Source organism: Tamandua tetradactyla, chromosome 23 (assembly GCF_023851605.1).
Source record: "Tamandua tetradactyla isolate mTamTet1 chromosome 23, mTamTet1.pri, whole genome shotgun sequence".
Lineage (NCBI taxonomy): Eukaryota > Metazoa > Chordata > Mammalia > Pilosa > Myrmecophagidae > Tamandua > Tamandua tetradactyla.
In genome coordinates this window covers 4,082,445-4,108,504 of record NC_135349.1, presented here as the reverse complement: position 1 = coordinate 4,108,504, position 26,060 = coordinate 4,082,445, and the positions used below count along the sequence as shown (strand labels likewise).

Sequence of the window (26,060 nt, the reverse complement as noted above, 5' to 3'; positions counted from 1 at the left end):
AAACCCGGTTCTCCTGTATAGCAGGCAAGAATTCCACCACTGAACTACCCGGCACCCCTAAAAATAAGTTTTGATAATAAAATTAAAACCACGAGAACTGCTAATGCACCAGAATAGCAGTGACAGCACTTCCTGTGTGCCAGACACTGTGCCAAGGCTCCGCATGCCCGGGCCCTCCCATCCTCACCAGCCACAGGCAAGAGTCACCACGGCCCCCGGACCGACGGCAACCGTCGGCTGGACGGTCAGAAGGCACACAAGACGCCACCAGGCCACTCCTCACCGGGAATTATCACACCGTGGAATGTCACTGCTCCGATTTTCAAACCAATGTCATAATCCACCCTTTGAAAATCTTTCAGCATTTGAATTAAACTTCACTGTGCCAAAATGCGCAGACAACTCGGTGCCACGCCCCCCACCCGCCCCACGTGTGCGTGGCCTCCCGCTTGCCGAGCAACAGGCCCCACGCCCTGGCCACCGGCCCTGTGAGCCCAGTGCTGGCCACCCAGTTCCTCCCATGGGACGGGGCCTTGCCTCACCGAGGAGGGAGACGGCCCAGAGCTGTGGACAGCACTGCCACCAAGAAATGACGGGGGCTGGTGCCGAAGCCAAGCAAGTGAGCAGAGCTGAAAGGCTGGGTGGGGGTCCTCCGGGGGGCCGAGGAGTGGGAACACATTCCCTGGAAGGAGCAGCAGGAATAAAGGCACAGGGGATCGAGAAACCCCTAGAGTACACAGCTGAGGAACGCGCTCCCGAGTACTGACTCCACCTTTTGCTCACGGGTCGCTTTCAGTACTCAGAACCTTCCACTCTCCTCTCTCTCTCTCTTCTTCTAATATTTTTATTAAGAAACCACATCCATTCAGTCCATGAGTGGTGTGTACAATCAATGGCTCACAATATCATCACAGTTGTGTGTTCATCACTGTGATCATTTTTAGAACATTTGCATCCGTCCAGAAAAAGAAATAAAAAGAAAAAAATCCATAGATTGCATGCCCCTTACCCCTCCCTCTCACTGACTACCACTATATCAATCTACCCGATGTTTTACCCTTTATCCCGTTATTTATTTTGTATCCGTATTTTTTTAATCATCTGTCCATACCCTGGATTTAAGGAACATCAGACACAAGGTTTTCAGAAGCACACAGTCACATTGTGAATGTTCTATTTTTATACCATCGTCTTCGAGAATCTAGGCTACTGGATCACAGCTCAACAGTTTCAGGTACTTCCCTCTAGCTACTCCAATTCACCATAAACTAAAAAGGGGATATATATATATATATATATATATATATATATATATATATACACAATGCATAAGAATAACCTCCAGGGTAACGTCTAGACTCTGAAATCTCTCAGCCACTGAAACTATTTTGTCTCATTTCTCTCTTCCTCCTTTTTGGTCGAGAAGGCTTTCTCAATCCCATGATGCTGAGTCCCAGCTCATCCCAGGAGTCAGGTCCCACGTTGCCAGGGAGATTTACACCCCTGGGAGTCATGTCCCACATAGACAGGGAGAGGGTAGTGAGTTCACCTGCCAAGTTGGCCTAGAGAGAGAGGTCAATAAGCAACAAAAGAGGTTCTCTGGGGGTGACTCTTAGGCCTAATTTTAAGTAGGCTTAACCTATCTTTGTGGGGATAAGTTTCATAGGGGTAAACCCCAAGATCGAGGGCTCGGCCAATTGCTTTGGTTGTCCCCACTGCTTGCCGCCCACCTCTTGTGAAGAAGCGGCACTTCCCCCTGGTCCCACCCCCCCAAACTCCCACAGATCAGGGTCAGAACAGGCTCAACCCCAGGACAGCCAAGCCTCACACCCACAGGCTGGGGGCTCCACTGTGGACACACAATCACCACCTGGGAGGGGCCCCTTTCCCCACATCACCGAAGTCACACCTGCACTGTGTGGGCGTGCCACTGACTGCACTGGAGTCACCCGCGTTCTTGCTCTGTCATTTAAAATTCCAAACCAAATCTGGAATTCCAAAAGGACTCTGGGAAACACGCCATCCTTAGATCTCAGCCTGTCCGACCTTTACCGAAGGCACGGGCTTTTTCAAGAACCAACCTGTTCTTCCCCCAGGAGAGCATCCCCTAGGCAGCAGCACCTGATAAAACCACAGCTGACGAAAGACAATCCAAGGGGGTTCTGAGAGGACTCTCTGAGAGGTGGAGAGGAGGCTGGAAGGCGGTGTGGAGGAGGCCGGGAGGAGGCAGAGTGGAGCCTGGAGGAGCCTGGAGGAGGTGGGGAGGGGCCTGGAGGAGCCTGGAGGAGGTGGGGAGGAGGCCTGGAGGAGGCGGGGAGGAGGTATGGAAGAGACCTGGAGGAGGCTGGGAGGAGGCAGGGAGGAGCCTGGAGGAGCCTGGAGGAGGTAGGGAGGAGGCCTGGAGGAGGCTGGGAGGAGCCTGGAGGAGCCTGGAGGAGGTAGGGAGGAGGCCTGGAGGAGGCTGGGAGGAGCCTGGAGGAGCCTGGAGGAGGTGGGGAGGAGCCTGGAGGAGCCTAGAGGAGGTAGGGAGGAGCCTGGAGGAGGTGGGGAGGAGTCTGGAGGAGGTGGGGAGGAGCCTGGAGGAGCCTGGAGGAGGTAGGGAGGAGCCTGGAGGAGCCTGGAGGAGGCGGGGAGGAGGTATGGAAGAGACCTGGAGGAGGCAGGAGGAGCCTGGAGGAGCCTGGAGGAGCCTGGAGGAGCCTGGAGGAGGTAGGGAGGAGGCCTGGAGAAGACCAGGAAGAGGCTGCAAAGAAGCCGGGAGGAGTCCGGAAGGAGGCCCGCCTGCCTCTTGGAGACCTCCAGGCCAGGCAGCACAAAACCAAACCAAAACAAAGTAACAGAGTATCAGCAACAAACAGACCTGAAAAATCCTCTCTGCGGCTTAGACTTGGTGGCTTCAAAGAGCACACAGGCAGAGCTGGCCGCTGGACCCAGAAGCCCCCTTCCACACAAGCCCTCACAGCTGTGGGAGCATGACTCAGAATGTGGAAAATGCATGAAAAACCGAGAAGGGCTCCGCAGGTGTTACATCACCCCACCCCGGCCCCGGGGCTATGGGGGGTGTGGCAGGCAGGCAGCGGCTTCTCCTAAGGAACAGCACCGCGGAGCTGCGGGAAGCAATTCCAGGGGCAGCTTGAACGCAGTCCTGCCCCTTCCTATGCAGATACCCGAGCCTCTAAATGCATCTTAATACTGTGGGGTAGAAAGGATCCATTCGGGGAACTGGGTCATAAAACAGATTAATAGCACTGAATAATCGCCTAGGGAGAAGCCTGGTTTCCAGAGTTGCTGGATGTACTAAACTAGTTTAATTGTTATGTAAATTGCCTCCTCAATCCCATCAATTTACCCCATGGCCTATTCATCAGAACAGGTTCCTTTTTTTTTTTTTTTAAATAAAACGGAGCCAGACAATCTCTTTACCAGCACCCGCCTCCAAAGCCGGACATTTCCCAAGGACTTTTCTCTTCCCTTTAGCATCTGTGAAGGGTCTGTCCCTGCAGTCCCAGCAGCAGCAAGGAGATGGGGCGCCAGAGGGTCTCCACCCCCCCCCAGGCTGGCGGGCCCCCCACCCTGCTCGCAGTTGGGCCACCGACCACCCCTGAACCCCACAGGGTCTCCAGGTCAGCACCTAGGCCGAAAGGTTTTCACCAGGGACAAGGCACGATGCCCTTAGGGGTTAGTGTCTATTTTTAAGAAACTCTAATAGAGTTCAATTAAAATACCTCAGTTATTTCCCATGAATTATTTTAACAAGCATTTATCGAGGGTCTCCCCACCGCGGCCACCGTGGGAAGTTGGTCAGAAGCCCCAGCACGGCCCCGTGGGCAGCTCTGCACCTGGCAGACGCGCAAAGGCCACGAGGAGGGGCCAGGAGGTGTTCAGGTCAGCTCAGAAGGCGCGACCCCAAGCACCCTACTTCCACACCTTGCTGAACCCTCTCCTCTGGGTCCCTGGCCAGCAGCATCCTGGTCTCTTTGACATTTCTCCATTTTGAAAACCATCCAGAAAAAATCACAGATGACATTTTGCTTTCTGATTGCCAACAGCATCATCTGATTCAGTTCATGGGGCGGGAATCAGGACGAAGAAACGTGGGGAGGCTCCTTCTTGGGAAGAGGCCGTCCCAGAAACCCAGACACGCTGCACCCCAGGGTGGGCCTGCCAGGGCGACCCCCGCCTTGCAGCCCCACAGGCCAGGGGCCACAGTGACCTGCCCTGCTGCCCTGGCTGCCGACAGCCGAGGGCCCAGTCTGGGGCTTCCTTTCCGTTTAAGCATCGAATGTACTGAATGTCACTGCTAACTTGGGGACAAAGCAATTTTAATCTACCCATTTAAAACCAGCAGTAACTTGAGAACTAGGTCCAGCCCTTTACCAAGGAGGATTCTGGAGGGGCAACAGCTGTGAAAATGTGACTGTGCCATTTCTGCAGTGGCCCCCACCATGGTTTTCCTTAAAAGGAAACCGGGACGATGGGAGCACACTGAAATGGGACTGGTAGTTGTCTTTGGGCTATACAGAGTCCTTCTCCTTTCCAGTCCTTCTGCATTTTCCAAGTTTCCTATAAGCCTGTATTGCATACATAATAGAGAAAATGTTCAAAATAATAAAGTGTACACAGACATATTTAGAAGCCAGAATGTACTAGATTTTTTTTTTTTGCTTTCTTTTAAAAATTGGCTCCAACAAAAACTAATGACCCTTAAGAATTATGACTTTTAACACGATTTGAGAATGCAGACAGATAAAATAAACGCCCAAAGAAGCTTAGAAGACCAAGACACTTAAGTTTCGGCTAAGTCTACCATACTGTTAATACAGAACTCTCTGAGAAAAAGTCGTTTTGGCTAACAAGTCCTCCAGAGAGATAAACAACTGCCCTTTAAAAAGTTACTAACTTTATTTTGAGAACATTTACAGTTTGGGATGCTAATCAAATGGTATTTAAGTTAGTGCTTAGTATTTAGAATTTAAGAAACTCTGATATTTGTATTTATATTTGTATTTATCCTATTTATAGGATAAAATGCTAGACCCAAGATCTGCTTTTACAGTAATAATTTTGAACATTAATGAACTAAACTCACTAATTAAAAGACAGAGATTGACAGAATGGATTAAATAACATGATCCATCTAGAAACTGCTCAAAAGAGACTTATCTTAGACCCAAGGATACAAACAGACTGAAAGTGAAAGGATAGAAACAGATGTCCTATGTAAGCTGTAATCAAAAGGAAGCACAAGCAGACACATTAGTCCGGAGTGGTAATTATTATTTCTGGGTTTTGAGAGGCTGTTTGATGTATCTACAACCTGGTACTCAGAGATAAGAATGAAGCCAGTCAGGTCAGGATTAAAGTAATTCAGAACACGGGGAAGGAAGACATTGTCTATATTTTAGAACAGCGCCCACTCTTTCAGACCAAAGGAAGAAAGGTTTATTTTGTACAGAACCTAAATTTTCTGTAGCACATAATCTAACCCACTCTGGATAGCTCGTTGAACAACTGAAACACAGGGAACCAGAGTAAGAATGAGGGACTTTAATCCTGTATAGCTTGATGTAATGCCTGGATACATCCTAGAATATGTTAAACAGATAATCAAAAAGTATTGGCAAAGTCCCTTGAGGGATGGGAGAAAAAATATGGAACTATTAAACATTACCACTGGGGAAATCCCTGATACTGTGTCAAACATTAGGGACACCCAAATCAATAGGGCATGCCCTCGACCGTGAGGCTTACTCTTGTGAAGCTTATGTAGGTAGCGGAGAAGCTTAGACTACCTATGGGCATGCCTGAGAGTTACTTCTGGAGGACCTCTGTGGTTGCTCAGATGTGGCCTCAGTCTCTCTAAGCCCAACTCTCCAAGTGAAATCACTGTCCTCCCCCACTATGTGGGACATGCCATCCAGGGGTGAAAGTCTCTCTGACAGCGTGGGAGATGACTTCCAGGGATGAATCCGGACCTGACACCATGGGATCAACAATGCCATCCTGACCAAAAGGGGGAAAAGAAGTATAACTAAAAAGTATCAGTGGCTGGGAGAGTTCAAACAGAGTAGAGAGGCTACTCTGGAGGTCACTCTTATACAAGCTTCAGTTAGACATTGCTACCTATCATAACTTGCCATATACCAACCAAAACCATTCCAGCTAATCGTAAGGAACATCTAGGGCAATATATAAGATTCTACAAAGGTTCCAGGCACTAAGGTAACTTTCCAGAAACCTACAACCTCCAGATGGATCCCTGGACCAGGTAAGTCCCGAAACCTAGAGGGTCCAGCCTCTCTAGAACATCAGGTAGTTCCATCCCCCTACCCCATATTATTGACAGCCCCTTCCAAAGTGAAAAAGTTAGAATGGCCACAGCCCAAATATCCCTAAAGAGTGGGAGAAGGATCAAAGGTGATGATGGTGGAGTTATACAGAGAAGGTAGGGTTTAACAAATGAGTATGATTGCTGAATCACTGTATTGATATTTACTTCAGTCTTCAGTATCTTAGAGCAGCTAGAAGTAAAAACCTAAAATTGTGGAACTGTAACCCACACCAAACTCTGAACTCTGTTCTACAACTAATTGCTGTGCTGTGCTTTGAAATTTGTTTCTTTTCTTTTTTGTATATATGTTACTTTTCACAAAAAAGAAAAAAAAGTGATGATAAAAAATTATAAATATTCCTTCTAGCCTCCAATGTCTGGAGCAGCTGGAAGGAAAAATCTGAGAGGATAGTATGGTAGCCCATGACAAACTCTGGGATCTGTCCTGTAAATACTTGTTGAAGACTGCTTTGAAAACTACTGCTTTTTCCTTTTTTTGCTTTGTATATATGTTACATTGTACAATTAAAAAGTTAAAAAAAAAGAAATGAAAGCACACAACTACAGTAATATTAGATAAAATAGATTTTAAATGTTATATCATGAGATGAGAGTTTCATACATTAATTGTAAAAACATTTACATCTTTATATTTTCTTGAAACCAAAAACTTGAAAATATCCAATAACATAGGTGGATATGTTTGGGTGAAGTTTCTAATAACTTTCTACTTGATATATTGAGAATGTATACAGTTTTGATAACTAATCAAATGGTATTTAGTGTTTAATATTAAATATTCTAAATATTTAATATTTAGAATTCCAAATATTTAATATTTAGAATTCAAGAAATGCTGATACCTACATTATGATTTTTTCGTTTGCCTTAATTTTAACTTGGTTTACGGAACTTACTGTACCAATACGGGCTTCACAATGATTACCTTTTACTTAAAATGTCAAAAAATAAAGTGTACCATTCAGTTGCAAAGAAAAAAAAAGTGACCAACTTTAAAACATTTATTCATTTTTCAGTTATCTCGCTAAAATATGATCACACCCTACCCCCCACCCTACCCCTTTCAGATTACATTGAACACAATGAAATTTTGATTCCTAAGGCTGAACAGATGAAGGCTACAAAGAGTTATCACCAAACAGCTGATAAAACGACTGATTAGGAGAGGTACACGTGAGCCTGAGCACCGTGTCTGAGAAGTGCTCCTGCGAGGAGCATGCCTGAGACTCATCAGATGGCAGTAAACTTAGGGACTTTGCTATCCCGCAGATACGGTTGAACATGTCCTTAGGATTTGAGGAATTAAAGACGGCACACATTCGCACCAACACCAGGCCCACCACCTAGGGCGCGCGGGCACAGAGACAGCCCAGCACCGGCCAGGGCGCGTGGGCACAGAGATAGCCCAGCACCGGCCACGTGCAGGCACAGAGAGAGCCCTGCACTGGCCACACAGGCATCCGGCCCCTGCCCTGGAGCCAAGCCTGAGTCAGGCCAGGGATGTCCACTGTTCTGGGATGACACTGAGTAACTGGGTTCTTAGTTTCCCCTAGGTCGCTCCAGCACCTGTCGCACCCGTCCTGGGCTAAAGGGAAGTGGAGAGGGACCAAGGTCAAGTTCTTCCCACTTCCCAGATGTTCTAGGCAAGTGTTAGTAGGGAAAGCAGCCAAAATAAACGTTATATAGTAGGTTCCCCATACACAGCCCTCAGCTTCGTGGAACTTCTAGATTAGAGCGGTAGGAAGGAGGGAGGGACACCAGGATAATGCATAGAAGGTGGGGTGGGGGGCTCCAGCAAGTGCTAAGGGGCTTGGGGGAGAGGGGGGCACGTGGGGCACCGTGGGCTGACTACAGATTTAGGGGGGGCCGCTGAGGAGTCTCAACGCATGCTATAATGATCTGAATTAAATGGAAGCCTAGGATCAGACTGGCTGCGGCAGGAAGATGAAAGAGAGACAAACAGGGCTGGGGAGATGGGCTGGGGGGAAGATGGGTTAGGGGGAAGATGAGTTACAGGGGAAGATGGGTTGGGGGGGAGATGAGTTAGGGGGAAGATGAGTTGGGGGGGAGATGGGTTAGGGGGTCTGTGGTTCCCACATGCACTGAACGGCTCCTGGCCTGGACAGCGGGCAGAGTGGAGAGAAGTGGGGGCGTCATCCATTCTAGGGAAGGAGCTGGCAGAGCTTCCAAGCAGACAGGCCATGTGGAGGAGGGACAGAGGCTGGCCCCTCTCCACTGCCCCTGCCTGGCGAGCCCCCCCGATGACCCTTCCTCCTGGTTTCTTCCCCACTGGTCTCTGCATGCCCACCCCAAGCCAGCCAGCATGTTCAGATCACAGCTCAGCCTTGCTTAAAACGGCCCAGGATGCCCCACCACAAATCTTACTGGCGCTTAAAGAACAAAACAAAAACAATCTTAGCACAGAAAAATTAAATTTGATGTGTCCTCCAGCCCTGAGTAGTCCCTGGCCGCGGCCCAGCTCCTTCTCACTCAGGCCCTCCCTGGGCCCCACAGCCCCGGCACGCAGCGGGCACTCGGCAGCTGAGACCAGCCCTTCAGACCGGGTGGGGGCGGGCACGTGATGCGCGGAAGGGCGGGGCTCGTGACCCCTCCTGGGTCGGCCGCCCCAAAACTGCCGCCCAGAATTCCCGGGCTGCTCACCCCGACTGCACACTCGCGCCGACTCGGGGGCGCAGGGTCCCGCCTTCTGCGGCTGTTCCCGCTGCGCCTTCCTATCCAGGCCATCGCCCACCAATGCCGAGAAGAGGGTGACAATTCCTCCCGAGGCGCCCAGCGAGCACGTGGCTGTGGCAGCGCAACGGCCGTCAGCTTCCAGCTCACCCTGGAGCGGCGGCAGTCAGTCCTCCAAATGGACAAAGGGCTACTCTTCTGGGGAAAAGCACACTCTGCACACAAATTTTTTTTCCCCACGATATGTGGGTTTTCCATATTTATAGGGGTGGGGCTGGGGGTATTCAGCTTTCCTAAGCTCAGTGTTTCTCGTGCAGGTGACATGCTTCTTTTCTCGCTTCCCAAATCACATCACTCCTTGGGCGGTCTCTTCGAATCGCTCAGAGACTTTACACAGTCACAATATTCGGAAAGATGATTGTTTGCAGAGCACTGAAGTGACCTCAGCTGTCCATGCAGCTTTGGGGACTTTATGGAGCCTCCCTGACCAGGGCTTTTCCCTGATTTTACTACTGAAACTTCTAGTTTTGCCACATATAGTAAAGCAATCCTTCTTAATGATGTTCTGTCTGAGACTAAACTCCCGCCAAACCTCATGGTCCCCGCACCTGCCTGCCACTTCCCCTTGGGTACGCCGATGGCAGGCACCGTGGAAGGAATCTCTGGAAGGCATGGGACCCAGGGGACCTGTCCCTCCGTCCCTCTGCTGGGGCCAAGCAGAGGTGGGGGTTGGGCTCCCTTGGTGGCTTCAGGCTGTGGCTCTCCTGAAGTGACCCTGGGCCCACTTCCAGCCCACCACTGAGCCCTGAGACTGTGACCCCTTCAACCTCCCCACCTAAGGGCTTCTCTCCTAGGCTGCCACAGCAGTCCCTGCACCATCTCCAACCGATTTTTACAGCCACTCCCGGGGGTCCTCTTGCACCAGGGCCATGGAGCTCACACTGCCCCCTAACCTAAGCCCTCCAGGGCTTCCCTCTACATGGTGCTCTGTGCTCCCCACCCCCAGCCCCTGCGTCCTCTGGGTGCCCAGTGGAGCCCTGGGCTCTTCTCCACGGCCCTCTCCTCCTGGGCACTGCAGAGGCCTGGCCCCACTTCAGGACGCGGCACTCGTTCTCCTGCTGCTGGAAGCCTCTTTCCCGACTGCAAATCACAGCCTCCTTCTCGCAGTTGTGGTCTTGGCTTAAGTATCATGCTCTTGGAAAGGCCCTGCCGCTACCTCTTCTATGAGACCCTCCCCTACTCACTACACGTGATATCGTACTGCACATCGCTTTCTTTTTTTGTATGCTCTATGGTGGGGTCACATTTCAGTCCTCTTCCATGCGAGTATGCCGTTATTGCAGCACCATTTGTTAAAAAGGACTTGGAGAAATGTGACACGATATGGACAGCTGTCAATTCTTAGTGGGTGCACAGTATGTGTTAATTTATCGTTTCTTACTTCCCTGTTTTAAAAATGCCATGAAAGATATGCGGGCTTGTTTAACCAACTCTGTGCTTCCATCTGAAGCTAACTTGTCCTCATAAAACACTCTTCAAGGCCCTGGCTTGTCGTCCAAGTCCCACCCCGACAAAGGTTACTCAAACTGATTTAAGGTAAAGTCTGAGTCTGTTTTTTCAAATCTCTGAACCTTCAGTCCCATTCTCTGGACAGGCAGCTCAGCGAGAGAGGAGAAAACAAGACCCTACTGACTCTGCTTGGACCCCAGTCCTGACGGCCAGGGAGCACTGGGGTCGCCAAGCCTGTGAGGATGCCCACTACCAGTGCCGGCCAAGATGCACCTTGGCCAAGGGGAGGACGTGAACAGCAGAGGGGACACCTGCCCGCCCCCACCAGAGCTTTCACAGCTAAGCGAACGCCACTGCCCTAGGCCAGTTGACGGCTCTTCTCTAGACCTTTCTGTCCGCTTGTTCATTCCGGCATCCATTACTCAATGAGCGTCATGGTGGGTTGAGTGCGCACAGCTCTGCACTCACAACATGGAGAGTATAAAGGTCAAGTGGCGTGAGGCACCACCCCAAGGGTCCCGGAGCTCCTGGGGGCTGATGGAGGCCAGGAACAGGAAAGGAGCCCGTTCTCCGGGGCCGTTCTGGCTTCCAGCCAATTCGACAAGACAACAAAAGCAGAGAGATCCGAAATGGTGGGAAGAAGGAGGCGAGGGAATGGCTGCCTGCAGACTCCTGCAAACAGGGAAGGAGACCGGAGGCAGCTTTACCACCTCCTGCTGCTGCGCAGCCCACAAATTACTTATTGATTCCAAGAGCACAAATGGTAACTATTTGGTGCAGAAACCAGACAACCCCTGAAGCAGGTGACGGGAATGAGCGCCCCACGCGCTGCCAAGGACACACGTCCCTTCCACGGCCTCCACCCAAGACAGCGAACCGGCTCCTACTTGGGCTCCTGGCAATGGCACATCTAAATCCAGACGTTCTGTAGAACAACTGGTCTGAGTTCTCTTAAAAGAGTGTCATGAAAGCCGAAGGGAGGCTTAGGGACAGTTCTAGATTAAGGCAACTATAAAAATACGACAACGAAATTCAATGCTCACTCCTGGACGGGAACCTGGCCTGCGGATACCCTGCTGCGCCTGCCGACAAACTAGCATACGGGCAGAGATGAGATAACAGCCTCATCTCAGCACTAAATTCACAGAATGTAATAACAAGACTGCTTGTATAAAATATCCTTATTCTCAACAACTACATAGTACTGCACTGTTAAGGAGGGAAGGAGCATGACGGATACAAAACACACATGCTAAAGCAAATGCAGCAGAAGGTTAAACACTGGCAGGTCTGGGCAATGGATATATGGGAATTATTTGCATTTGTTATTGAAACTTTTCTGGAAACTTGAAAATTTTTTAAAATGTAAAAAAAAGTATAAAATCTACTAAAAAGGAAATACACGCATGCATGTGCACACACATGGTTTGCCTCTCTACCTGCAAACACTAACGTTTTAGGAAATAATCAGGGAAAAAGGATTCCATAATATTAACCATTCCAGAAACTATTTGCCAATACCCAGAACGAGCTGTAACAGGACACCCAGGGGCCTGACGTAAAGAAAGTCAGTTCTGTAAGGGTGCTGAGCAGTCTCAGTAAAGGCGCTGACGAGGAAGGGGCCAGGAGCAGGGACGGGGTGGGCTCTGTGTCTCTGCGACGGGCCAGACAATGAGTATTTTAGGCTTATGCAAGTCCCGTGTGTCTGCCTCAGACAGGAGTAAATGAACGGGTGTGGAGGTGTTCTCACGAAACATTACTGACCGAGACGGGGGGCTGCAGGCCTGCCACAGGCTGTCGGCACCACTGCTCCTAGATGCGGCAGAGCTGGGCTCACCGCCCCAGCCCACTCGCTGCTTGTGCCCAGCAGTTTCCGGGCCTGCCCTGGAGCAGCGTGGAGGGGGTCCCGGCCTGGCCCGCCCACCAGTACGCCCCTACGGCCCACCCACCCGCAGGGACCACCCACGGGCCAAACCCGGCCCGGGCCCCGGCCCGACACCAGGACAGGCCACACCACCTGACGGAGAGTTGCTGACCACCTGTGCTGGTCTGAAAGGATGCATGTACCCTAGAAAAGGCATGCTTTAATCAAAATTCCATTTCGTAAAGGCAGAATAATCCCTATTCAATACTGTACGTTTCAATCTGCAATTAGATCATCTTCCTGGAGATGTGACCCAATCAAGACTGGTTGTTAAACTGGATTAGGGGAAATGTGTCTCCACCCATTTGGGTGGGTCTTGATTGGTTTACTGGAATCCTATAAAAGAGGAAACATTTTGGAGAATGGGAGATTCTGAGAGAGCAGAGAAAGACACAGCCATGAGAAGCAGAGTCCACCAGCTGGTGACCTTTAGAGATGAAGAAGAAAAACGCCTCCCAGGGAGCTTCCTGAAACCAGAAAGCCAGGAAAGAAAGTTAGCAGATGACGCCGTGTTCGCCATGTGCCCTTCCAGCTGAGGGAGAAACCCGGACTGCGTTCGCCATGTGCCTTCTCACTTGAGAGAGAAACCCTGAACTTCATTGGCCTTCTTGAACTAAGGTATCTTTCCCTGGATGCCTTTGATTGGACATTTCTATAGACTTGTTTTAATTGGGACATTTTCTCGGCCTTAGAACTGTAAACTAGCAACTTCTTAAATTCCCCTTTTAAAAGCCACTCCGTTCCTGGTATATTGCATTCCGGCAGCTAACAAACTAGAACACCACCCAACAGAAATGCCCACTTTGGACTTTCCATGGGCAAGGTTTTGGAATTTACCTATGATAACACCTGGTTGGTTACCGACAATCTCTATGTAAATGCACTCAACCTGGGCTGCAGCGTCCACCAGGCCCCAGGGCTCCACTCAGCAGATGCACGCAGGGTCACGCCTCCCGGCGGGCTCGGGTCAGCCCTCACACTACATGGGCCTCCGTGCAGAAGCCCAGGTGCCAAGGGGTGTGCCAGTGGTGGTGTGGGGGCCGGGACGCGGGCGAGAGTGGCGCGCTCACCCACTGTTGGGTGTTCCGTAAGCCGGCAGTGGGGCCACAGCGGCGGAGTAGCCTCGGGGTCGGGTGGGCACAGGTCCGGGGAGGAGGGGGCACAAACTTGTTGTCACTCGAGCAGCACCGCGGGGCTGGACGCACGTGAAAGCCATGGAGGACCCATCTGCATGGGAGACCCGCTAGAGGGGCCACCAAGATACTTTCACCCACCCCCGAAACTGGCCTCTAACCCACACTGGCCATCTCTCGGCCCCTTCACTCTCCCTCTGGCTCCAAGGACTAGGGCACTAGAAAGAGCACATGGAAACCTATCGTCCTAACTTGTCAGAGGGAGTTTACCGTCTGTGATCAAGAGAGACAGAAACCGAGGATGTCTCAAACAGCCTCTGAAGGGGGGTGTGGCCAGCAGGCTCTCCACCCCCACACGGGCCTTGGTGGGTGCTGGAGCCATGGCCTGGCAGTGCTGCAGGACGCACGCTGGTGCCACCAAGGTCAGCCGGGAACCGGGGTCTGCAGCCCTGGCCTCGGCAAGCCCAGGTGGCGGCCTAAAGGAAAACGAACTAAAACCAAATATACTGGAAACCCCAGCCCTTCAGCCACATTAGCCCCATTGAGGTGCCTCAGGGCCCCGCGGCTAGCGCTGTGTCCTGGGTGGTGCGGATGCTGGACACTGTGTCACTGCACAGAGGGCGAGACCCTCCACGGTGCGCCGGGCCAGAGGAACCGGGCTGAGCAACAACTTCTGCGCACACCACGACTTGGACAGGAAAACCTCACTGCTAAGGAACTGCGTAGTCAAGAGGGTCTCGTGCAGGTGAAGAGACAAATGAGGGCTCTGAACGTTCCCAGGTTAACACAGAATCCAGCCCAGGGAGGCGGGGGCTAAGTGAAGGAGGGTCTCATCAAGCTGGGTGAGTCCCTGTCCTAAGGGATGCGTGTCCCCAAGGGCAGAGGTGGAGACACACAGACTTCTGCTCAGCAGTCTCCCTTTTCAGCAGCCTCGTGGTCTGCTCAACTGTTGCTTCATCACCTAGCACCAGACTCCAGCTCACCATTTTTCCAGTATAAGCTCCAAAGTGTTACTAGTTTGCAGATCATCCTTCCTGGACACAGTCCAGTCAGGCTCCCCGGAGATCCAGGGGCTCCTTGATTTCACCAGGAAACCGTGTCCAAGGCACAAGGCAGGGGTGGCATGGGGTGGGGGGTTGCGGGAAGATGTCCATTCACGCCTGCAGGCTCCTTCTGCTGGCTTCCGGCCACGACACCAGGCTGAGCCAAGAGGCACTACCAGCAAATACAGTCAAAATCAACCACCTTTTAATTGGTGCAAAATCCCAACTCTAAGCTATAACACTATTTTTTGAATCCCAGGTGCTGCCCAAAGCTGCGTATCTGGGACAATGCAGAGCCCCGCAGGTGGGTAGGTGGGTGGGTGGGGGGTGGGAGGCACATGCGCCTCACAAGACCTTTCGTCGTGGCGACACAATCCCAACAAGCAAGGCTGGCTGCGCCTGCCCCGCCGGCACACCGCAAGGAAGGGGGCACAGAAGAAAAAACATCTCCCCAGTGTTCAGATCAGGCTGGGGGCAGGGAGAATGAATTTTCATGTTTAGCAAAAGTGGCAGCACAGGCTGCTGTTGTTGTTTTTTTAATGTACCCCAAATAGAATTTCATGAAAAAGATCAAGCAACAGACATTTCCAAAGACCCCACCCTACCACAGGCAGGTCTGAGGACTCACCTACAACACCCTTTCCCCTGCCCTGCCTGCTGGTCTCCTGGGGCCCAGCCCACGGCGGGGGCAGGGACAGGGACAGGGACGGGGGCAGGGACAGGGACAGGGACGGGGTAGAGATGGGGCAGGGGTGCTCCCGAGAGCCGCCGGGGAGGAGAGGAAGCCGCAGTGCCGTGACCATGGCACAGCAGACACCACTGACCAGTGGAACGGAGCAGGACAGAACCGAGGACTGACCGTCCGTATCAAAGCCACTAAATTTAGCCACATTATAGACAAGCTGCTATATGACTATATTACATGACTCTGAAATTTCTATAAAAACATGCTGTCATTAACCTTTTAAAACAAACTATAAAAAATAAGCCACATCAAGCCTATTCCTATGAATCTTCCTATTAACGTGATTCGTTGGGTTCAAGGAGAATGAGATCAGCAATCAATTCAAATGTTAGAAAAAAGATACTTCTACCTCTGAAAATTTTATTCAGCATGGAAATTTATAAAGGCTCGAGAAAGTAGTAAAAAGTGGCACTGGTTTCTCTTAGTTCTACACAAATTATAAATCAGTCACATTTAGATGAGACCCTCAAACTGTTACAGGCCTTGATCATGAACTTCCAGTTCCAGGACAGCGAAGCCAGTCCCTTCCTGCTCCCACCTGAGGACCCCCCACGCCGCACGTGCACCTGCGCGAATCCAGCTGCACACCTGGCTGAGGCACTCAGCACCTTACTAAGCATTGCAGGACTTCATGTCCAGGTACGGGGCAGGCACGAAACCCAACACGGCAAGGGTCTCCTACTCAGTCCACGAGTCCACGGATGGCCACAGAGGAGGCAGGGGGCAGCTCAGGGAAGCCACCAGGGGTCAGAGAAGTCCGAGACCATCGCTTCCTCGGACTCAGAGGGACAGGAGAGGGTGCAGGGCAGTGGCAGAAATGAAGGGGCTTCTAAGGAAGGGGGGAAGCCTGGCCTTCACGAGAAGTAAGGGCATTCCTGAGAGGCAGGACAGCACAAGGCCCTTCTCAGCGCTCGGCCCATGGCCCCTGGACGCCCCCGAGACCCCTCAAGGAAGCTGTGAGGCCACAACTCTTTTCTAGTAATTCAGAGATGTTATTTGCCTTTTCGCTGGGGTGACGTGTGCAGATGGTGGGAAAACCGTGGCACCCAGCAGCGCTGAGGCAGGCATCCTTTGTGGCCGTGGCCCTCCGTTTAAAAAAGCCACCTTCACTGAGGAACATCCTTGACGAGAGAGAACAAGTTGCACTAAATCTGGCAGGAACACACACTATGTGACAACCAGGACATCTGGCGGGCTTCGGCCAGACACCAGGTACAACCCAGACCCCAAGGAAAGGCCCCAGGTCACCGCCTGAGCTGTCACCTCTACCAGCCACTCTGCTCGCCACGCACCCTGTCCTGGAAAGAACTGGCGGAGAATTATAATTCAGATTCGGGTATCTGGCAAACATCTTAGAAACAAACAAAGTGAGCCTGTCACTTCAAGGAAAACAAATGACAACATCTTTTGCCAACTGTAAAACTCAAGCTTTCAAGTGAAAATTACAACGTGGAAAACTTGTATCCACCACCATGAGCTTGACAGCTTCCCAATACTTACAAAAGTCTTTTCTGACGAATCAGTGGTGATACGAACACAGGCAATTTTCTTAGATTGTGTGCTGAGATACATCTACATAGCTCAATCAGCACTTCCCCTAATAATCAATGCATGATGTTAAAAATCATACAATGGAAGTGATTCATTCAAAACACAAGCCAGATCAATGGATTTTAATGTAACAGTACAAAGAGTTCATCCATGCAAACTCTGGGTTCCATGTTGCAATCAATGTCTAAGAAGCCACCAACTGCCCATTTAGTGAAGGCATCAAGGAAGAACACCCAGTTATCCAAAAAGGCTCCTGAGAGTCCCTCTTCTTCCGGCTGCTGCCTTCCTCTGTACCCCTCAACCAAAGCAGCACCCACACTGGGCCGAGGGCAGGAGCAGGTGTGAGGTGCCGGCTCTCTTCCATTAAGCCAGACAGTAATGAGGTCTGCAAAAAAACCAAACGCTCGATTTTTTCTGTTGGGGAAAATGGTGCTTTTTTTTTTTCATAAAAAAATACAGTAATTTTAATAGGTTTATTGTCATTTTTAGTAGACTGATTTTTTTTTTAATTTCTCTGTTGGCAAATATTAATAGATTTATCCCATGTTAACAAAAACTCTCGGGTCCTCGGTAACGTTTAAAGGTGTTTAAAGGGCCCTGAAATGAAGAAAATAGAAGGAATGGAATGTTTGGAGGCACGTCTGCCCCAAAGAGGCTCAATGACTGTGAAACTTTTAGGAAAGCAGGTTAGGAAAGATCCTGAAGATGACCTGAGCCTCTGCGAAGGCCACGGGGCTGACCCACAGGTGCCACTGGGGCTTCCCTGTAGGGCAGCACGCGGCCAGAGCTCCACGGTATTGGGCTAACAGTGCCTTCTGAAGATGTAAATAGAAGGCAAGTTAGGCCTTTTTGGCTTGGTTAGAAATGTTACAGATGGCTAAAGGCAAAAAAGTTTCTTTTTAATCAAGTCATGTATAAACTATCCATCTCCATTCTGTATGTCCAGTGATTAGCTGTGTCTACCTGCTGTAAATTATTCCTGGGAAAGAGAGTCGCGCAGAAGCAAAGCAGTTCATGATTTACTGATGAAACTGGTCTATCTAAGTAAAGCAATACGCGTTAACTAGTCTTCAGGGGCTTCAAGGAGAGCATATCCTGCCAACCCTAGGAATGGGTGGAGAGGCTTGGAGAGGCCGAGCTACAGGCCCCATAATCAATAAACCCAGTGGGGGCACCCTGTTCCCACCCCGGGCTCCTGAACGACATGGAGGTCCCCTTGCCACCCCCCCATGAGTCCAGGAAAGACGTGCACACCCACAGACTTGATGTTTCGTCCCTTCTCTTTAATTAACCACCAACACTTTACCAGAAAAGCAGAAACTCATGGAAAGTGACAGCAGCAATGGAAATCACGTAATCCCCTAACAAGTGACAATACAATTTTCCAGGAAATCAAAGTAAAAGCATTTTATATAATCCTCTCATTTTAATATGAAATGCTTTAAATGTAGGGTAATTATGGAAATGAGACATTGCTATAATTTGAGTTGTCATTAATTTAGCAAGTTTATCCCCTGACATTCACAAGATGCGAAAACAGCAAACAGTAAATTACTGTATCTCAGAATCAAGTGCTTTAGTTTCATTTTGGCATGTAATTTTAAGCATAACTGTCTTTTTAAAAAGTGTTAAATAGGAATACCATTAAAACTCTACATTATACTCTACATCATAGGCTTTTGGCATCAACCGACCCCATTCCTTTATCAATATGGCAAAGCCTTTCATAAGCATATCGTGAATTCAATTCAATGCATACTACAGGATAAACACCCTTATAGACTGATTTCTTAAATATGATATAAGTTTTTATGGGGGTGATAAACCCAAATAGTTCAACGTGAACTATGTACTAGAAACTAGTATATATTTTTATTAATATATAGCCAATGTACTAACTCCTAATTTGCTAGGATCCCGTAAACTCTGCTCAAGCAGGTTTTGAACAAGACACAGTGTAACCGTGAATGTATGTGACACCCAACTACCCGCCCACTAGCAGGAGAGCGGGGGCCCAGCACTGACTCAGAGAAAGGCCACCGCCTCGCACGTGCAGCATCCTGGGCGGACACAGCAAGGCTAGGGAGAAGTCCACTTCCCTCACCCAGCAAGGCGCTCCGCTGGCTTCCCCTCCTTCCCATTAGAGCAGCAGCCCTCTCCCAGCTTCCACGTTCAAAGCCTTGTCTCCTCCCTTAGCCCATCACACACTGCAAGGTCTCTCGGCCGCTGTGCCCCTCCGGAGGCATGGGCCCTGCCTCAGAGAGGCACGTCTCCTCCCAAGCTGTCTCTGGTTCTGCTCACTGCCACCCCACCCCACACCGCCCCACCATCCCCACTGCCGACAGCGGCCCTCCTCCCTAAATCACAGCTTCTCCCTTCTCCTCGCTGGAGATGCTTCTGCCCACGAGGGAAAACAGGCGAACTCAGTTTGCACATCTTCCAGCAAAAGCCACTGACCTGATACCTTCTCCTGCCCAAAGTGACAAAGCCCAGCTCAGCACATGTGGGCCCTGGGCCCGGGGCCATTTAAGGCCCAGCAGCTTCCACCGGATTGCGAGAAAGGGACTGGCGAGGCAAAGGGAAACCCCGGGAGAAAAGGAGGACATAGCGATAAGCTGGGCAGTGGGGACTCGGGGAACACGTGCGGTCTTCACCAACTCGAGGGTGCCTTCCAAGTACTTTTAAAGTAAGTTCAATCTCCTAACTAATTGTACGATGGTTAACAACTAATTCGATATTCTTCAAATGACCAGCTGGACACAGCGATGAGAAGCTAAGTTTAGTATGTCTGCATAGGGCCTGAAACAATTGTTTACATAGTAAAGCGCTGTGGTGGGTACAATTAATTGTGTTTATCACGAGACACACAGGGGAGCTGTGACCCACGTCCACCACCCACAATCCACCTCTTCCTGGGCAGAGAACCTCGGCATGTGGTTAAGTACCGGTGGCCAAACCTCACTAGAAGACAGTGCAGGGGATAATAAATCAGTGGGCCCGGACGGTCACCACCAGAAGCTGCTAATGCTCAGCCAGACACTTTCTGCCTCTTGATGGGCGCAAGCGCCACCAATGATGAGGCAGTTTTGACAAAAAATTCAAATCTGAATCTGGTCAACCTCTATTTCCAACAACTAATTTGCAGGCATTACAGGGGAGAGGGGCGTACTAAATGGACAGCACAGGAATCCAATCTGTAAAATGCAGATGTGGGAAACTACAGGGCAAATAACCCCATTTCTTCAACGAATAACTGCAGAGAGAAAAACGAGAGAGTTGACACATCAACCAATCACAGTGTCTGCACTGTAGTTGGAGCCTGATTTAAATAAACGCACTGTAAAGCACACAAATAAACATTCCAGAAACAGAAAGGGAAATCTGAACACTGATTGGACATTCAGTGATAGTAAGAAACTGTTATAATTTTTTTAGTATGAACAGGAAATGGTGACTAAATTTTTAAAAAAGTACTTATCTTTTAGAGAATTTTTACTGTAATATTTACAAACAGAATGATATGACATCTAGGATTTGCTTCCAAATAACCGGAGGGGAGGGTGGGAGAAAGGAATAGGGCTGGAGATAAAACACACCTGGCCAGAAGACGGTAAATGCTGTGGGGGGGATGGGCACACCGAAGTCCACTGTATGATTCTATTTATGCAAACGCCTCTGTGATAAAAAGTTAAAGGAAAAAAAGCAATTATACTCATTGCAGAAAATATGGCAAACACACAAAAATATAAAGGAAAAAAAAAAAACTCCCCTAAATCCTACCACTCAAAGCTACCCAAAACAGTTAAGTCTTGCTTTTATCATAATTATTGAAGTAATTCATGTTTGTTATAAAAGTATTAGGAAAAAATGATTATTCAAAAAAGGGGGAAAAGAACCAGTAAAGGGTCTTGAATCTTCTTTTAATTCAAATTCCAAAGTAAATGTTATAAAGATCCACAGTTAGACCCACCTATTATAAACTAAAGAAGGCTACCCACATTTTCTCCTGATGCCATGCCGATCTGGTTCGTTTTAGGAAACCAAGTTAAATCAACAACTTGCTTTCCTCCTACGGGAGCTGCAAGTGCATTTTGTCATTAATTTGTCCATTTGGCAAACACAGCTTATTTGATGGTTGCCCATTTTCAGCCAGTTCCTGCACTGAGCCCTGGGGTTAAAGGTGAACTCTGGGTCCCCCGCCCACAAGGGGCTTGTGGTCTAGACAGAGTCACATAGCCGTGGCCCACAAGTCCTGCTAAGCTGAGCTGAGACTTAGCTCTCTCAGTCCTCTACCCCTCCATCTGGAAGCTGCTGCGTGATTCCACCACGCTGTCACCCATGGCAGGGTGTTGAGATGAGCTCTAAATGGTGTCACAAGTAAATCTTTCTCCTATCAAGAATGAAAAGTATCAAAAACCTCGGAAGAATTCCTTCTAGTAACAAGTGAGGGTGAATTCCGGCATCCCTCTTAGCTATATGCTGCCCTGAGTGGGAGAGCAAACGGCTGAAAGGGGCAGCGGGAAGGCACAGGGCAGCGAGCGGTGCATGCAGATGCCACCTGGTACAGGTGTCATCCAGCATGGGATGGTGATGAAGAGGCCACCAATGGCCAACCCAAAAAGTTCCAAATCCTGGGCAACTGTTGCCAGCAAACATTAATGGCAAACCCCTGAGCCAAAGCCTGAAAGAAAACAGACACAATAACTGCAGCTGTCCTCTTAAAGCCGGTAATGAACTTCCCATTTGGGGTGACAACAATGTATACACTCAGCCTCCTTGCTCTGAGCTCATTCAAGTTTCCCACTTATTTTCAATGCAGTAGGCCGAAGAACTTGACCTAACACTTAAAAGAAGTTCACAACAGCCTGTTCTACACGTGTGATCACTTGGGTTTAAGTTTTCTAAAATAAAAGTGAACTTTTATTTCTAAAACTAAAGGAAAACTGTCAGGGTTGCTACTCCTGCCTGGGCACAGGTACCCACAGTTCCAAACGCATTTGGCTTCCCTGTGGGACGGCGGGCATGGCCACCCCAACGCGCTCCTACCCACCAGCTAGCTGCGTGTGACCTTGCAGCCTTTTTAACTGCCACCTGGCTGTGCTCGGCAGCACCGCTGAGGCCGATGAAAACAAACGGGCGGGGCAGGGAGAGCGCTGTGGGCGCATCTGAGCAGCCTACCCGGCGGTGGTGGCATGTCTAGCCTGCCAGCTACAGCCTCGGAGTTGGACGCACCCATAGCGAGCACGAGGTCCTGGGAACACAACTCTAAGGCAGTGTGCGCCGACAGCATCTCAGAGACGGCAGGCAGTCTGGTGGCCTGCTCAGCGGGCACTCAGGGGACCCTGTGGGTGAAGGTTTCCCCACTAGGTAGAGAAAACACTAGTGAAAGTCTCATTTAAGAGTCAGGAGGCGAGAGAAAGCCCTGCCAAAGGGGCAGGAGCAGAAGCAGGCTGCGGGGGCCATGCGGGGTTAGAGGAGCTGTTGGCTGTCGTCTCCTGTGGCTGTTGTCTCCCCACAGGAAGAGTGACTGGCCGAGAAGTGTGTCTAATGGCCCGGAACGTAGGGGGCCTGGGAGTTACCCACAAGCTGTCACAGGGGCAGCTCGGCTTTGTTATCAGATGAGTCCTCATTTTCGCCAAAACGCAATGGGGAAATGCAGGTATGAGATCCCGCTCACAGCAATCCCTGAAAGTGACTCTCTACACCATTTATATACCCAAATGCACCAAGTCCCCAGGAAGAAGGAAGGTCCTCAGAAACAAACCTCGGCCCTCCGAGCTACCCACAAAAAGCACCCTGGACTCCGGGCTTACAAACGAGACGATTAATTCCACAGCCAAAAGGCAACCCTTGAACATGAAACACACTGAAGGAAAAAAAAAAAACACTATATAAACACCAGTGAGGCCTTCGAAGCAATTACTAAACAGACCAGAAAGAAAGTGCCTGAAGAGGAAATGAGCAATTTCCCATCGCAGACCGTCCGCGGGTCTCCAGAAAGCAAGGCTCTCTTCGGGGCAGGGCAGAGGGCGAGGAAAGAGGGGGACGCGGGCAGAGGGCGAGGGAAGAGGGGGACGCGGGCAGAGGGCGAGGGAAGAGGGGGACGCGGGCAGAGGGCGAGGGAAGAGGGGGACGCGGGCAGAGGGGAAGGAACCCGGCAGGACGGCACCGAGGCGTCCAGGCGGGCGGCGGCGGCCCTGCCCGGCCAGAGCGGCCTCGCCTTTCCCCTTCCCGCGCAGGGCCCCGTACCCTTCCTCGGGGCTGACCCGGTCCCCGCGGCGGCGAGGGCTCAGCTCACCGCGGGCCTTTTCGGGGCTCCCGAGGGGGCGGCCACCTCCTGCCCTGGCCCCCATCTGCCTGGGGGCGGCCAGTCGTCCAGGATCGCCTCGGGCCGGCCCCTCCCTCCTTTCCCCAGCCTCTGCCCCGGGACACCCCTCCCACGGCCTGACGCAACCCCCTCTCCGACGTGCGCGCCGGGGGCGACACCCAGGCGGGCCAGGTGGGGCCGGGGGTCGGGGCGGGGTCAGGTAGGGGTCGTGGGCCTGACCCAGGCGGGATCCAGGTCCCGGCCCGAGTCCAGGCCGGGGTCGGCATCGGGGTCGGGGCCGGGTCCGGATCTGGGGTCGGGATCGGGTCGGGTCCGGGGGTCAGATTCGGGGGTCGGGGGTCGGGTCCGGGGGTCGGGGGTCGGGGGTCGGGATCGGGTCGGGGGTCGGGTCCGGGGGTCAGATTCGGGGGTCGGGATCGGGTCGGGGGTCGGGATCGGGGGTCGGGATCGGGGGTCGGGTCCGGGGGTCCGGGAGTCGGGTCCGGGGGTCGGGGGTCGGGGGTCGGGGTCGGGGGTCGGGGGTCGGGTCCGGTGGTCGGGGGTCGGGGGTCGGGATCGGGGTCGGGATCGGGGATCGGGAGTCGGGTCCGGGAGTCGGGTCCGGGGGTCCGGGAGTCGGGTCCGGGGGTCGGGGGTCGGGGGTCGGGGTCGGGGGTCGGGGGTCGGGTCCGGTGGTCGGGGGTCGGGGGTCGGGATCGGGGTCGGGATCGGGGATCGGGAGTCGGGTCCGGGAGTCGGGTCCGGGGGTCGGGTCGGGTCCCCGGATCCGGGCCGGGCCCCCGCGGGCGCACTCACTGCTTGGGCAGCTGCAGGGCGGGCGCGCCGCGCCGCTGGAAGGCCCCGTCCACGAAGACGCCGTTCTTGCCGAGGCAGCGCAGGTAGAAGTGCGGCTCCTGGAAGCTGAGCTGCAGGTGGCGGCGCGAGATGAAGCTCGACAGGCCCATGCTCAGGTCCACCGAGCCCTGCGACGAGTTGCGGCCGATCGTGACGCTCGGCTGCCGCATGAGGAACTCGAACTCGCGGCCCTCCAGGCGCGCCAGGGCCGGGGCCGGGCTCTGCCTCACCGACGCGGCCGCCGCCGCCACCAGGGCCGGGGCCGCGCCCGCCTCCGCGTCGGTGCCCGGGGCCGGGGCCGGGGCCGGGGCCGGGGCGGGCGGCGGCGGCTGCGCGGGCGGCGGCGCCGGGGAGCGCGGGGCGGCGGGCGCGGGGGGCTGCGCGGGCGGCGGCGGGGGCGCGGCGGCGGGGAAGGCGGCGGCCGCGGCGCACAGCACGGGGCTGCAGGGCGCCGAGCGCAGGGCCAGCAGGGCGCGGGCGCCGCTGTCCTCGCCGACTTCGGCCATGTTCGCGGCGCGGCGGGCGGCCTCGGCGGCGGCGGGCGCGGGGCGGGGCGGCGGCGGGACGCCGGGCGGGCGGCGGCGGCGCGCGCGGAAACCCGGGCCGGATCGCGCGGCGACCGGAGCGGAGCCGCCGCGCCCGCAGAGGGCCCCTCCCCCGGCCCGCGGGCCCCCAGAAGGGGTGCGCCCGGGTCCGCGGAGGAAGGGACAGATGGCCGCCCGTCCCCGACCCTAGAGTGTGACCACGGCTCTCACTGCGTAACCCGGGGCCCTGAGGCCCTGTGTCGGGCCCGCACGTCCGCAGCCCGCCGGTCAGCACGGCCCGGGGCCCTTCCCGGCGTGAGGGCGCGGCGCCGCCCCGCCTCCAGGTCCGCAGGCCTGGCGAAGGGGGCCCAGCTGCCGGAGCCGCAGGTCTGGGCCTTCGGGCCGCACCCAGTGCCTTCAGTGCCCAGGCGCCCGCAAAAGGGGTCGCAGTGTCCCTGTCACCCAGCCAGGACACAATTACGGGGGACTGTGAGAAGCTGGACATCGCGTTGCTCAAATACTCCTAATCAGTGTGGAATTACACTGCGGCACGTGTGACCACCCCGTGGCTCAGTGGCCAACAGTGTGAGGGGATTCGGCCTGCTGGGCGGACATCTGCCTGGTTTGCCCACTTCCAGTCCCACGTGGAAATGGATGTTAACCCAATTACCCCGTTACTGAGTGAGAGAGAGCTGTGGGTGTAGATGTGGATATGGGAAAGCAAACACGGTCAAGGGTGCTGCCCTAAGGAATGACCCTGGAGCCGAGGCCCAAAGGACAGGTCAGAGCCGATTAGGGGGTAAGGCTGCAGGCATGGGGGCCATCCTGTCCCCCCGCAGCATGTGCCAGGAAGGAGAGAAGGAACCCCAGGGCCACTGGGAGGGCTACCTGGCAGCAGAACCCTGGAGAGCTTTAAGTCGGATCCCAAAAGCAATGGACAGCATTTGGGGGTCTTAAGCCAGAGGGGAACATTCAGATCCACATATTTATATATATATATACATATCACTCTGGCTACCTCGTGGAGCCAGAATTAGAAACAGGTCAAGGTGACCTTGGGAGGCCAGTTAGGAAGTTAGCAGACCAGGCCAGAGCAGCTTAAGGAGGATAGATGAAGAGTAGAGGGATTCAAGAAATGTTTCTTTCATACAGAGAGATTTACATACAGCCTCCAAGGTTCTTTCCTCTGGTAGTCTCAGGTAACTTCAGACTCCTTAACGGCAGGTTTGTCTGATGACAAGAGGCACGGCCAGACTTACTATTAAATGTAAAGGATTACGTACAGACTGACAAACCTAGCTGATCTTTCCGCAAGGAGCAGGAGGCAGGGTGGCAACAACTCAAGGCGCTCCCAGGACAGAGTTGCTGGGTCCTCACAGACCTCATTTGCAGTTCCTTTTCCCTTAAACAGCCAGTCCTAGGATAT

The 26,060-nt window shown here is 52.5% G+C and overlaps 1 protein-coding gene across 1 annotated transcript in view; it reads right to left on the bottom strand.

Moving 5' to 3' along the window:
* FOXK1 (forkhead box K1) overlaps positions 1–24,616 on the bottom strand; it is an 82,309-nt gene extending 57,693 nt beyond the window's left edge. Inside the window, exon 1 of the mRNA XM_077140505.1 lies at positions 24,072–24,616. Within this exon, the coding sequence (XP_076996620.1) occupies positions 24,072–24,616 (545 nt within the window). The remainder of the gene's footprint in view (positions 1–24,071) is intronic.
* Between the last annotated feature and the right edge of the window lie 1,444 nt (positions 24,617–26,060).